Raw genomic sequence first — 12,743 nt, forward strand, 5'->3', positions numbered from 1 at the left:
CCCACCCTTATATCCCTATGAGGAACCTAGTGATCAATTTTGTGGCTGTCCCCTACTAATTCACAGACAGTAAGGGAGCCATGGATATTATCAATCTCTAATAACGTTACACAGAAGTGTAACCTATCTGATTAATGTGCAGTAGATTAAAATGAACTATTTTTTAAAATCTATATTCATTAGGTATCATAAAGACTTTAAAGGCCACATAAACTAACAAGAAACTTTACTCTGAAGGTTGTTCTTTAGGAAACATTCAGCTAAAGTAAAGCTCCCCCCCAACCCTGTATCTGAAAATGGTGTTTTATGTGTATAAAAGCAATACAGATGAATTTTAGAAAAGTTTGAAAGTACATAAAAATATGCAAAAGAGGATACAAATTACCCATGATGCCACATTTCCCAAATAACCATTAATAATTATTTATTATGAAATAATTATGTATAATTATTTAATACACATCTGATTTTATATGCAAAATTATATCACATGATATAACTGTATATATTTTCTTCCTTTCCACACCATATTTTTTGTATTCTTCTAGAATAAAATAAAGGTACAGAAATAATCAGGTTTCAGCAGTATATCTGGAAATGATAGTAACTGAACACTTCCATAAATAATTTACCTATAATTCTGTCATTGGGCTAAGAAGTGTGCTTGGCAAACACACATTGCACAGGAACAGTGAGAAAAGCAGGCAGGTTTGTGAACAGGATCATCTTGAAAGTGAAGTCATTATGCTCTATGTTATTTTTGTTAAAAATGCTATGCAAAATATATTCAGTCACAGCCAAGGATATTTTCAAGGGAAGGCAGTTGGATGGGGTGTGACTAAGTACACACAACTCAATCTTCTTAGGTGCTAAAAAAGGGAAAAAGAAAGAAAGAAAAACAGGAGAGAGAATCTTCAGTTTAGGACTTAAATTCAACAACCAGGGTGCATATGATTGATAATGAGGAAGAGGGGAACTCTAGTATAAATCTCATCAGCTATTTGAAGTACAAGGTGGCTGTATCACTAGAGTCTGCCTTTATTTTCCTTTCTTTAGACTTTCTTTTTCCTAACCAAGCAAATATTTTTTTTAAATGAAGGAAATACATGTAACTGATCTGACTTTGCTACTACAGCCTTTGTGTTAAAAGACTCAGTCAGTACTAATGTTTCTACAAAAATGCAAATGTACATACTTTTTCTTTCATTAATTTTTCTTTCATTATGCTTCAGCTTAAGTCAGAGCCAAGGGAAAGATAATTGGTGCAAACCAAATGCTTGACTTTTCTCTTAAATATAGGTGAGGAATGGAAGAGTCAAGCGAGCATAGCCTTTAGGGAAAAAGATGTTGCTTGGAATCCTGCCAAGGCTCTGTGATGACTAGCTAGGTGAGATTGGGCTGGTTACCTAACTCGTCGAAACGTTAATTTTCTCATCTCCAAAACAAAGCTGGGACTGCCTAAACTGAAAGGTTGTTTTAAGAAGTAAAAATTACACTTCTGTCAGTAGTTGCTTACCAAAGGACGGTTGTAGCTATCACTGTTACATTGTCCAAAGTAAAATTAAATTTAAAAATACTGAATGTGTATTTTGTGATTGTGTCTAGTGTAGATGTTTAAATTAGAAAACTTAATCTAACATTCACTTTTGAAAATGTGAATCACTGGGGCACCTGGGTGGCTCAGTGGGTTAAGCCTCTGCCTTCTGCTCAGGTCATGATCTCAGGGTCCTGGGATAGGGCCCCCCTCCCCCAACCCCGCATTGGGCTCTCTGCTCAGCAGGGAGCCTGCTTCCCCCCTCCCCTGCCTGCCTCTCTGCCTGCTTGTGATCTCTCTGTCAAATAAATAAAATCTTTAAAAAAAAAAAAAAAAGAAAGAAAGAAAGAAAGAAAATGTGAATCACTGGGTACCTGAGTGGCTTTGTCGGTTAAGTATCCAACTCTTGGTTTCAGCTCAGATCATGATCTCAGGGTGATGAGATGGAGCCCCGCATTGGGATTCTTGCTCAGCATAGAGTCAGCTTGAGATTTTCTTGCTTCCTCTCCCTTTGCCCCTCCCCCTGCTCACACATGCTCTCTCTAAATAAATAAATAAATAAAATTTTTTGAGAAATAAAATAAAAATCTGAATCATTTTGGAAAAGTGTGGTTATCCTAGTAACTTTTATCAATTCTCCACCAACTCTTTGTGGATGAATCTACCTAAGCAAAATGGCCCATGGGTTCATCATTAGAAGAAATACTGTAGTGTCTGTTAATAAACATGGTAGGGGAGAAATGTGTAGCTCAAGGCCCTATTTTTTTTTAAGATTTTACTTATTTATTTGACAGAGATCACAAGTAGGCAGAGATGCAGGCAGAGAGACAGAGAGAGGAGGAAGCAGGCTCCCTGCTGAGCAGAGAGCCCAATTCGAGGCTTGATCCCAGGACCCTGGGAACATGACCTGAGCTGAAGGCAGAGGCTTTAACCCACTGAGCCACCCAGGCGCCCTCAAGGCCCTATTTTGAGTCACTTGCCAATTTATCTTTCCAGTATTTTTTTAATATTTACGTATGCCAGGCTCTTAAAGTCTGACTTTATTCCAACTTTTGGGCCTCCCTGGCTACTACTCCCTTTCATGAGTCCGATCTCTGGGCTACCCATTGCTCTTAAGGCTCACTTACGTCTTCCCGCTGTCTCGAATTCTCCATTTTTTAACTAATGAAAACCTGTCAGTGGTTTATAGTCAAGCTCAAATATCTACTTTCTCATGATGCTTTTCTTGGTCATTCCTATTCTGGGATGGGTAGTAAAATGAAGGGCTAGAACTAGGATAGATGAGGTAGATTGATGTTTAATATAACAGTATCCCTGCCTTAAAGGAGTTCACATCAAGTTTCTACCACTAATGTAGGGTTTATAACATACTTCTTTGTACTCACTTGTGTATGTTTGGGGATCCTGTCATTGTGAGGAGCAAATGCCATAATGGATAAAACACTCTTCCCTTCCATCCTGATACCGTGATTCGTGGTAAATGTTCTAGAAATACTTGATGAATGAAGGAATGAATGAGGGAAAGACTGCCAGGTGCTTCTTGGTGACCTCTTTCAATTACAGTGACTCAGAGAGGAATGAGGAACATAAAACAAGGAAAGTAATCTTTTTGGTGTAATGAGGATTCTGTGGTTCTGGAAGAGAGATAATTTATCAGCATTAAAGTCACGCACAATGTCAATCAGCTCCATGGAGAGACCATGTGAGGTGGATAGATGACAAAAGATTAATCGAGCAGCTGCTATAGGGCAAGATTAGTGTGCTGATTTCAAGCCAGGGTGACAGATAGATACAAAGGTAAAGCAGCACACTCCGTGAGGCACTCGGGTATTATTCCTGTGGCTGGAAAGTGACCTTAGCAAAATACATGAAAATTTAAAAATGTTAATTGGGGAAAAATATATACACCTTCAAAAAAAGATAAAAAAAAAAACTAGGCCCTGATAAGAAATGATTTAGCTTATAAACACATAAATTTATTAAGTTGTTGGCATTATTCTGGCTAATGCAGTATCTTCGTGTAAGACAGAATGACATGGACAATGTCATTTATTTATTACTAATGTTTATGGGATTCAGTGTTTTCTAGGTATGTAGATAACTAGCAATAATAGGCATGGGTTTTCAGTAATCACCAGTATAAAAATATCAGTTGCTTTTGGAAAACTTAAGTTCAGGTTGATATCCTAAGTAAATGTTTCTTGACCCTGGGAGCCAGGTTTCTCATGATTAGAGAGAAAGTATAAGCTAGTTCTATATTCTATAAAGCAAACCAGGAAGCCTTCTACCTATATTTTAAAAATCATCATTATGATGTCATGGATTCAACAGTGATGTGCTGTAATATATGGCAGGTATTGTTCCTTTTGATATATATGCACACAACATAGAAAGTAGGTTAGAATGAGCAATGTAGTGCTGGATTTGAGTTGGAATGATCAGTATGAACCCATGATTAGCTTAATACACATATAGATGGATAGATAAAGAAGCAATGACAGAAGTATATCGATACATAGGTTAGTATACTGGCTGCATCCTGTGTGAGAACTTGTGAGCAATGACATCCCAGTAACAATGAGCAACCCCAGTATCAAGATTTTGATTTTTAAAGATTTTATTTTATTTATTTAAGAAAGAGAGCACAAGCGGGGGGAGGGGTAGAGGAAAAAGGAGAAGCAGGCTCACCGCTGATTATCATGACCTGAGCCAAATGCAGATGCTGCACCAACTGAGCCACCCAGGTGCCCCAAGATTTTGATTCTTACACATCATTCTCCAATGAAAGGAAACAGGACCTCTTGAAGAAATGTATCATGCTATGGTTGAGACAGGAAATACACATGAGCATCCTGGGTCCCACTGAATTCCCCCCCCCCAATATAATATGGAATGGAAACATAGTAACTGTACAGTGGAGAAACCTTGCAAACACACTAACCAACTGATGAAAGGTACACAAGCAATATCAATGGGACTAGCACGGATCCCTTGAATATGAGATGATAAGGACACTTAACCTCTATGGTATTCTTACCAGTAACGCATGACCCCAGTCTAATCAAATGAAAAGCATCAGACAAATCCAAATTGAGGGAATTTCTACAGAAAAAGACACAAAAGTAGTCATCAAACTCTAAAGGTCCTAAAACACAAAGAAGAGGATTCTCAGAATAGAAGAAACCAAGGAGATATGGCAACTAAATGTAATAAATTATCCAGAACTAGATCCTAAAACAAGAAAATACATTAATAGAAAAGCAAGTAAACTCCAGACAAAGTCTGGGCTTTAGTTAATAGCAACATGCTAGCACTGGTTTCTTAGTTTTGATGAATGGACCACAGTGATGCAAGATGGTAACATTAAGGGGAACTAAGTTGAAAGATATAGGGAAACTAGTACATTGGAAACTTTTATGCAAATCACAAACTATTCCAAAATGGAATATACTTGGAAAATGGAATATACTTGGAAAAAAAAAAAATCCAAGTTGATTTCCTAATAAATAGACCAGTGCAGCTTCTATCTGTAGTTTTTAAATTATGATTTCATGGATTTCACAGGGATGTGTTATAATATATTTTAGGCATTATTCTTTTGATCCCTCAGTTTTCCCATTATCAGCCAATGTGAATGTACTCCAGTTGGTTCCTAAAAACTTTCGACTTGATCTCAGTAATTATAAAAGCTTCCTTGTTTTCTGTTGTGATGCCTTGTTCCAGGGGCATCTTATATAATTCCTTCCCTAGGCTTGGAATAAGTCATTTTTTTCAAGGAGCATGGATGTCTTTTAGTAGAAAATGGTATTAGGTACTACCAATGGTGTACATGGGAGTGGGGGATGCTGACTTTTAATACATTAGTCATTATGTCTAAGCTATCAGCATGTAGAACTGAAAAAATTGCATATTTTATGGAAAATACAAAATAAAACAAATCACAGTGCATCTCCCTATTCAAATTGAGAACCACCAGGTTTTTTTACTTACCCTCTGATTTTAAATATGTATCACTTTGCCTCAATGCTTTCCCAACACCACCAGCATAATCATTCATTTGCTTCATGCAACAGTATATACACAACATTCTCAGAATAGCAACGTCAATACTAGCATCAACAATGTGATTAGTGAAGGCAGTACAGGCAGTTTTTTGCAATTATTTTTGTCTTTATGAGATATCCCACTGGAGAGGACAAGCCAGAATTATCTGTTTTAAAATAAATTGAAATAATGCAACTCTGAGTAGATTTATTTGCTTCTTTCTCTCCATCCTGATTTTCTGTCCCTAGAGGAAGTATTCCTCCTTCTAGATAAATGCTAGTGTGCTGCACACTCATCTCTACTTGGCTTGTTCTCATATAGTATGTCCGTCGTGATCACTCCGTGCTGGTACATAAAGGTATCCCTCTTTACTTGAATGACTGCTCAGCACCGCATTGTATAGATAGCCCATAGCTTAGTAAGATAGTTTCCCCTTGATGGACATTTGGGCTGTTTTGTGGCTTGTGGTGATAAATAGTACTGGAATAAAAAGCTTTGTGTATGTACCTTTGGTAATTCTGGCCATGGCCATTTTTAGGCTAGGAAACTAAAAGCATGATTTCAGGGTCAAATGGTACATTTCACTTCTGCAGTTTTGTTCACATGGTCATTTTTCATCTAGACTGTTTCTCCAGGTCCCAGAGGTCTGACTCCGGCCTCCATACTCATGCCAGGATTTTCAATCTAAAATGCAAATCAGATCATTTCTCCCCTTTGCTTATGGACTTCCATGATTTCTGCATTTCGAGGACATGGAGATGGACCTATTGAGTGAGTCATTGCTTTGCTTTCTGGCCTCATTTCCAGCACATCCCCCAGTGCAACCCATCCAGTCATGGTGAACTTTCAGAAGTAGCCAAAAGACATATGTCCTCTCATGTGTTGCACATAATTTTTTCTCCACCTGATAATCTCTCCACATCCATAAACATTGGGTTCAACTTCTCTGTCTCTGTGAGTTCTTCCTAAATTTTCCTCACATCAGAATTAGCCTTCCTATTTTTCACACATGGCATTTAGTGCCTCCCTCTGTTGGAACCTTGATCACATTTTTTAGCAACTCCTTATGAATTAGAATTTTCTATTATGTGCCAAAACTGTGCTGAATGTTTACGTAGACTCTATCAGAACAGCAAGGCTAAGTACATGTCCAGGGCAATGCAGCCAGAAAGCAGAGGGCTTGACATCTAAAAGCCCGAGGCTTTTTAAAAGCACACTGCACCACTTTTCTAAGTATTGTGGATTCCTCCAGTTTACTTTTCTGCTTCCAGACCTCTCATTGCACCTGAAGCTTATCAGCTCCATAGGTTTTTTTTTTTTTTAAGATTTTATTTATTTATCTGACAGACAGAGATCCCAAGTAGGCAGAGAGGCAGGCAGAGAGAGAGGCAGAAGCAGGCTCCCTATTGAGCAGAGAGCCTGATGCAGGGCTCGATCCCAGGACCCTGGGATCATGACCTGAGCGGAAGGCAGAGGCTTTAACCCACTGAGCCACTCAGGTGCCCCAGCTCCATAGATTTTAATGGAGACAGCATAGTCTCTGAAATCAGCCAGGTCTGAGTTTTAGCCCTAACTCTGGCTTTAACATTTACTAGGAATACAACCTTCAGTAAGAATTTAAGCTTTAGATGAGTTTCTTGATATATCACAAATGTTCTGTAGATCTGGTGAGGTCTACATAGGGCTTCTGCACTGTTCTGGCTCCTTGGTGGAGAATCTTCTGGTGCGCGCAGGGATTTTGCTTTGCTCACTTTTATTTCTCCAGCCCTTAGACAATAAACACATGGCAGGTGCTCATTATGTAATTATTTGAGTGTGCATAATCTATTGAAAAGCTCATTCCCAAGCAGACTTGCTCCTCCCAGGTTCCTTTCCCCAGCGGAAGGCATTACCAACCTTCCGAACACTGCAGCTGCTTTTCAGAGCAGTCAGGCATCGAACTTGGGGGGTATCCTTGACCTGAAGTATGAGGCACACTCTCCATGCCTCCCCGGCAGGTGGAGAGCCTGCCCTGTCAGCTTTGGCCCCGCAGTGCTCTCTCCCTTGCTCTTCCTCCTCTCTCTTCTGTAGGATCCACGGCAATCCGGCCCCATCTCACCTGACTTTCTGAAAGGCCAGTCTTTAGCCTCAGCCCCTGCTTTTCCTGGTCCACAACGACAAACCAGCCCCTGACTCCCACTCCCCAGAATGTGCCCTTTCTAAAAGTGTCATATCTGATGATACTATTACAGATTATACATCAGTCATGAGTTAAAAAAAAAAAAATCACTGGGATTGTGTGTGTGTGTGTGTTTACTTGATATCCCAAGCACTTACATTAATATGCCCCAACCTGACTTCTCTTCTTATCCACTTCCAAGTTTGTACCTCCAAACAGCTCAGCAATGTGTGCTTTATACTGCAGACTCCTGGACACCATTTTTTCTACCTACTAAACTATATCTATCTGTATTTATCTCTTCTCATTGAAAAAGCTCCACAAAGCCCCCTTTGTTCCTTGATACATTGACTCTCTGTGGCCATATTATGACACAGTGTGTGAGGGTTTTGAGTAGAAGGTTATGACTTACTCATCTGGGGATTCCCCACAGCACCAGGGCCTTTCCCAAAGCAGAACTGAGTTGAGTTCGAAGGGTTAGAGATTTGGGAAGTGGTGAGGAATCTTAGAGATCTTCTGATATGATACCTTCATTTAATGAGTAAATTGCAGTTCAGAAAACTGTGAACATATTTACTTAAAATAGCCCCAAAGCAATAAAATCGAGTGTGTGTGTATGTCTGTGTGTCGTTTTTGGTTTTCTCAGCTAGTAATAACCTTTTAAATTTTTCATTCTGATGTAGCAGGATCTTTTACCTCTACCTTTACAAATGGTCCAAAGAAAGGCTCTGGTAATTGTTCCCTCTAATAGTAGGTATAACTCGAGTCATAATTATAAAATGGTTAAGAGACCAGACACTCGGGACTAAAAGTGAAAGTGCCAGCCCTACCATTATTAGACACATTTTTATTTTTATTTTAAAAAAATTTTTTTTAGAGAGAAGGAGCTAGAGTTGGAGGTGGGGGGTGGCAGAGGGAGGGAGAGAGAGAGAGAGAGAGAGAGAGAGAGAGACTGAAGCAGGCTCCATGATAAAGACCTGAGATCATGACCTGAGCTGACATCGAGTTGGATGCTCAACCAACTGAGCCGTCCAGGCGCTCCAGCCACACTTTTGATCATGACTGTTTTGTCTTCAGTGTCTCAATTATCATTTCTGTTATTTATGATACACATAATCTGCTACAACCCCACTTGCCTTTCTTGGTAACCAACTCCAAATGCTTTCCCTCTTGGAACATCTTAAGGACAGGTATGACAGGAGGAAATATCTAGAGGTGTTTATGTAGAGGGGTAGAGGTATACAGAGAAAGATCATTCCGATTTATAAAATCAAAGGGGGGCTTTCATTAACTGGACAAAATAGAAACTAAAAAAATACCCAGATTCTTATCTCAGAAAAATACATTTAAGTTATCATCTGTGGTTCTGTTAGCCAAGGTGTCATCATGGTGGTGAGATGAACCCGAAAACTTGTGCATCTAAACCAAGGGTGGCATCATCTCACAGGAGAGCTCGTGTCTTTCAGTTTTGAGAGTAAAATTTGCTAATTCTCTCTGTGCATCAAGCAGAGCTTCCCTTGTTGCCCAATTAGGTAATGAGTTTCATGATTTGGTGATTTTTGAAATTTTAATTTAACTTAAATTCAACTTGAATTTTATGTGGCCTATTTATTGTCTTATAAGAGAAACGGAATGATATTATCTACAGCCTTGGTTTTTGCACTGACAGAAAAGACAAAAAGAAAACCATTTCAACTCCCACTTGACTCCCAAGACCAAAGTCTTCTACACCGTAAAGACAAATGTACCATCCGTGTAATCCAGTTGCTCACAATTAGGTTGTGTTTTGTCAGAACGCTCTGTGGTGCAATGTCACACGAAGTGGGTAAGTACCAACAACCACAGAAAGATGTGACATTAAAAGCAAAACTCAGAACTTAAAAAGAAAACCCTCTGGAGAAAAGCACTCTGAAGTTTTAGCAGGGATGATGAAATGTCATTTACAAATTACAAATACAGGTAACTGGTGATAGGCTGTATAAGGAGGCCTGAAGGGGTAAGTGTAGTGCGTATTCAAAAACACGTCTAACCAGGTGGGGCCCTCGTAAGAATTCCACTTAACCTGAGCCAGTCTGCTCTTTTCCCAAATGTTGCACTGCGTGAACGTGGACACTTGCTATATTCTTTTGAAAATGTAATGGGAAACTCAACTTCAGTTTCCTTAACCTTCAAGGAGAATCTTTACCTGTAATGATTGCTCAGAAGCTTCATGAACTCATCTGACCCAGCTTTCCAGGCCCTCAAACGGTAGCATCCAACCAAGAGCACCCAAAGAACTGTAGAGATTTAAACAAGCTTTCTCTCACCGTTTAATGCATTAGTGGATCGCATTTACTGTGGACAGCAGGAGACCTCAGGCCAAAGAGAGGAAATCAGAAACCTGTCTTTCCCCGCTGCCACGCTCACTCTCTGGGGGTTCGCACAGACTCCATCCATCTGCTGAAATGACCTCGCCACCGTGCCCCTGGAGGGACACCAGAGCCTGGACGCTTGCTAGGATAATCCGCCTTCTTCTTCCCAGTCCACACAACCATGGACACCATCAAGGCAGCGCTGAAGTCTTCAGGGGGGGGAAACAGAGATGGGTGAATATTCCAGAGCCCCAGCTAAGAAAAGATGTGCCTGAAAAATACTCCCCTTTCTCGCAGACTCTTGTGCCCACTGCCCCAAGCACTGCTTGTTCTCCTTCGTCAAGCCCTGAACCGTGTCGGGTTATTCTCCGGAAGTGGGCCACAGCACAGAGGGAAAGTGTCCCCCAGAATGGGCTGCTAGAAAGAAAGGAGGCTTCAGTCGCTCTCGCCGCTTTGCACTCCACGCAGTTCTTACTCCTAGTCCTGCCTCATGCCTTTCAAACAACGTACTGGACCCCCCACTACCCCCCACCCGCTGCCCCCCACCCCCGAGTTCTTATTTCTCAGGCTCTTCCCCATCCCGCTCATTACCCTCAACTTTGCTATTTAAATGAACTTTTCGGTCATCCCTCTTTTTCCAAGGATGTTACCCCTGCCCTGGGTCTCTTCCCCTGCCTTCGCTCCTCCAATTCTCTCCTCCTCGGTGCTGGCCTTTTAAACCTGCTGGGGCTGCCCTTTGCCTTCTTGTCTCCTCCTCTCCCTCTCCGGGCCCCTTCACCTCATCCATTCCTGTCTCAGGCTCTCCAGATTCCCGGGCTGTTTGCTGGTGAGAAATCTTTGCTGCAGCGAGGACCGGAGTCCCCCGCGCGCAGCCCAGTGGCAGAAGAGGGCGAGGCTGGGAGAAGGGCAAGGGCTGTCGGGGAGCGAGGCAGCCGGTCCTCCCCGCGAGCCTGCAAGGATGCGGCAGGGGGCCGGGGGCCTGGGGAGCCACTAACTCCCCGAGCCCCTGATCCGGGCTTGCGCACCCCGCCCGCGGGGCCGATTTCCTGCCCAGTGCGGCGGAGACGCCGAGGCGCCGGGAGAAGCGGAGAAAGGGGCGCTGGGGGTGCCCATCACCGGAGTAGGTCCCTCCGCGAGCCGGGGGAGAACAGAGGAGGGAGTGGGCGAGTGGTGAGCAGGGAAAGCCCGGCTCCAGCCCGGCCGCGGAGCGTGGGGCGCGCGGGGAGCGCCGGCGGGGTGCAGCCGGCCGAGCTGGGGGCGAGGGGCGCGCGGAGGTAGCGCGGCGCTCGGGGAGGGGCGCGCGGGTGCGGGCGTGCGGGGCGGGTGCGGGTGCGCGGGGCGGGTGCGGGTGCGGGCGCGCGTGCGGCGGCCGCGGCGCAGTGTCGGTGTGTGTGCGCGAAGGCGAGCCGCGGGCCGGGCGAGGGAGGCGAGGACAGGGCGCATGTCTCGTCCCGGCGAGCAGCCACTAGACGCGCCACCACCATCTTCTGCATGTGCAACATTTGCAGCCGGACAGGAAACCGCTCTCAGGGCTATGGAGACTGCGGGAAAAAGCTGGCAGCTCGCGATGGATTGCTGAAGGGGAGCAGTCATAATCGCCAACCACCCACATCTCTCTCCTGTCCTTTTTTCTTTGCTTTTTTCTTTTTTTTTTTTTTTTTTTTCTTTTGGTTGTTTTTAATTTTAGCGCCATCGTCGTCAATGCCTCTCTGAACAGCCTTTCGCAAGAGTGTGAGAGAAAGAGCGCGCGCCAGGGAGAGGAGAAAAGAAGATGAGGATTATTTGCAGACAGATTGTCTTGTTGTTTTCTGGATTTTGGGGACTCGCCATGGGAGCCTTTCCGAGCAGCGTGCAGATAGGTAAGCTCTGAACGGTGCGGTGTGCATGTGGGTGTCTGGGGCAGGTATCCGAAAGTGAGTTAAATGAGTTGCCGGGGAGCAATTCGGGGAGACCTTCGGCGGCTCCCTTTACCTCTGCCTCTCCCTTCCCGTCGCCCCTGTGCACAAGACTGCCTCTTCGGGCGCTGGTTCAGTTGGAATGTGCACACCCTGCCCACCCGTTCCTCCTCGCCTGTGCTCCCACTGCCACCTTCGGTTCAAGTCGCTTAAGTGGGGTTGGAATAAGTTGGAAACAAAACAAAACAAAAAACCTCCTTGGGGTTCGATTATACTGAATGTGCTGTCTCTTCTCTTTCTTCTCCCTAGAGCATGAGGGGATGTCGAGTTTGTTGGGGGTTAAAATTATTATTGTGTATTTTCAACACACTTCTTCCCCTGCTGAGCTTCTCCGCTTTCTGCTCATTCCAGAAAGACACTGTTCGGGCAAAAAGCATTTCCATCCGCAACCCCCTGTCTTTGCTCGCTGTTGGTTAACCGATTCCAAAGTTAGATCCCTTTTCCGTGAAACGTTCTCTCCTTTTATTTTGTTTTCCTTTTGAGTCTCTTGCTCCTGTTCCTCCCGCTGGACTCCGCGGCCAGCGACCCTACCCTTCAGTGGCTTTCCTTGCTGTTCTCCTCTCCTGTCTTTTTATGGGACGCAGCTATTGAATTTCTTCCAGCCAGGCTCAGCCTCAACACTGCATCATTTCTCGTGGACTGTGCAACAAAACGGGGCTAATTAGGCTGAGTCCGGGAACCGCAGGAAAACAAAGTTCATG

At 43.2% G+C, this 12,743-nt stretch overlaps 1 protein-coding gene and 1 long non-coding RNA gene across 14 annotated transcripts in view; one reads left to right on the top strand and one right to left on the bottom strand.

Moving 5' to 3' along the window:
- The window catches only part of LOC309840424, a 40,982-nt gene extending 30,037 nt beyond the window's left edge, over window positions 1–10,945 (bottom strand). The window contains exons 1-5 of one of the 5 annotated variants that reach the window (XR_014298580.1): window positions 10,679–10,759; window positions 10,043–10,504; window positions 4,586–4,679; window positions 2,920–3,168; window positions 660–869 (exon numbers count right to left, since the gene is read on the bottom strand). This is a non-coding gene — a long non-coding RNA (uncharacterized lncRNA). Of the gene's footprint in view, window positions 1–659; window positions 870–2,919; window positions 3,169–4,585; window positions 4,680–10,042; window positions 10,505–10,678; window positions 10,760–10,865 lie in introns of those variants that run through there. The other 4 variants (XR_014298581.1, XR_014298582.1, XR_014298583.1 and 1 more) reach the window with 4 other exon arrangements.
- GRIA4 (glutamate ionotropic receptor AMPA type subunit 4) overlaps window positions 10,807–12,743 on the top strand; it is a 379,592-nt gene continuing 377,655 nt past the window's right edge. For 3 of the 9 annotated variants that reach the window (XM_082682483.1, XM_082682484.1, XM_082682485.1), the window contains exons 1-2: window positions 10,857–11,207; window positions 11,775–11,946. In XM_082682483.1, the coding sequence (XP_082538609.1) occupies window positions 11,859–11,946 (88 nt within the window). In that variant the 5' untranslated portion in view covers window positions 10,857–11,207; window positions 11,775–11,858. Of the gene's footprint in view, window positions 11,258–11,774; window positions 11,947–12,743 lie in introns of all 9 variants that reach the window. The other 6 variants (XM_082682482.1, XM_082682480.1, XM_082682481.1 and 3 more) reach the window with 6 other exon arrangements.

The sequence above is a fragment of the Mustela nivalis genome, assembly GCF_964662115.1.
Source record: "Mustela nivalis genome assembly, chromosome: 9".
Lineage (NCBI taxonomy): Eukaryota > Metazoa > Chordata > Mammalia > Carnivora > Mustelidae > Mustela > Mustela nivalis.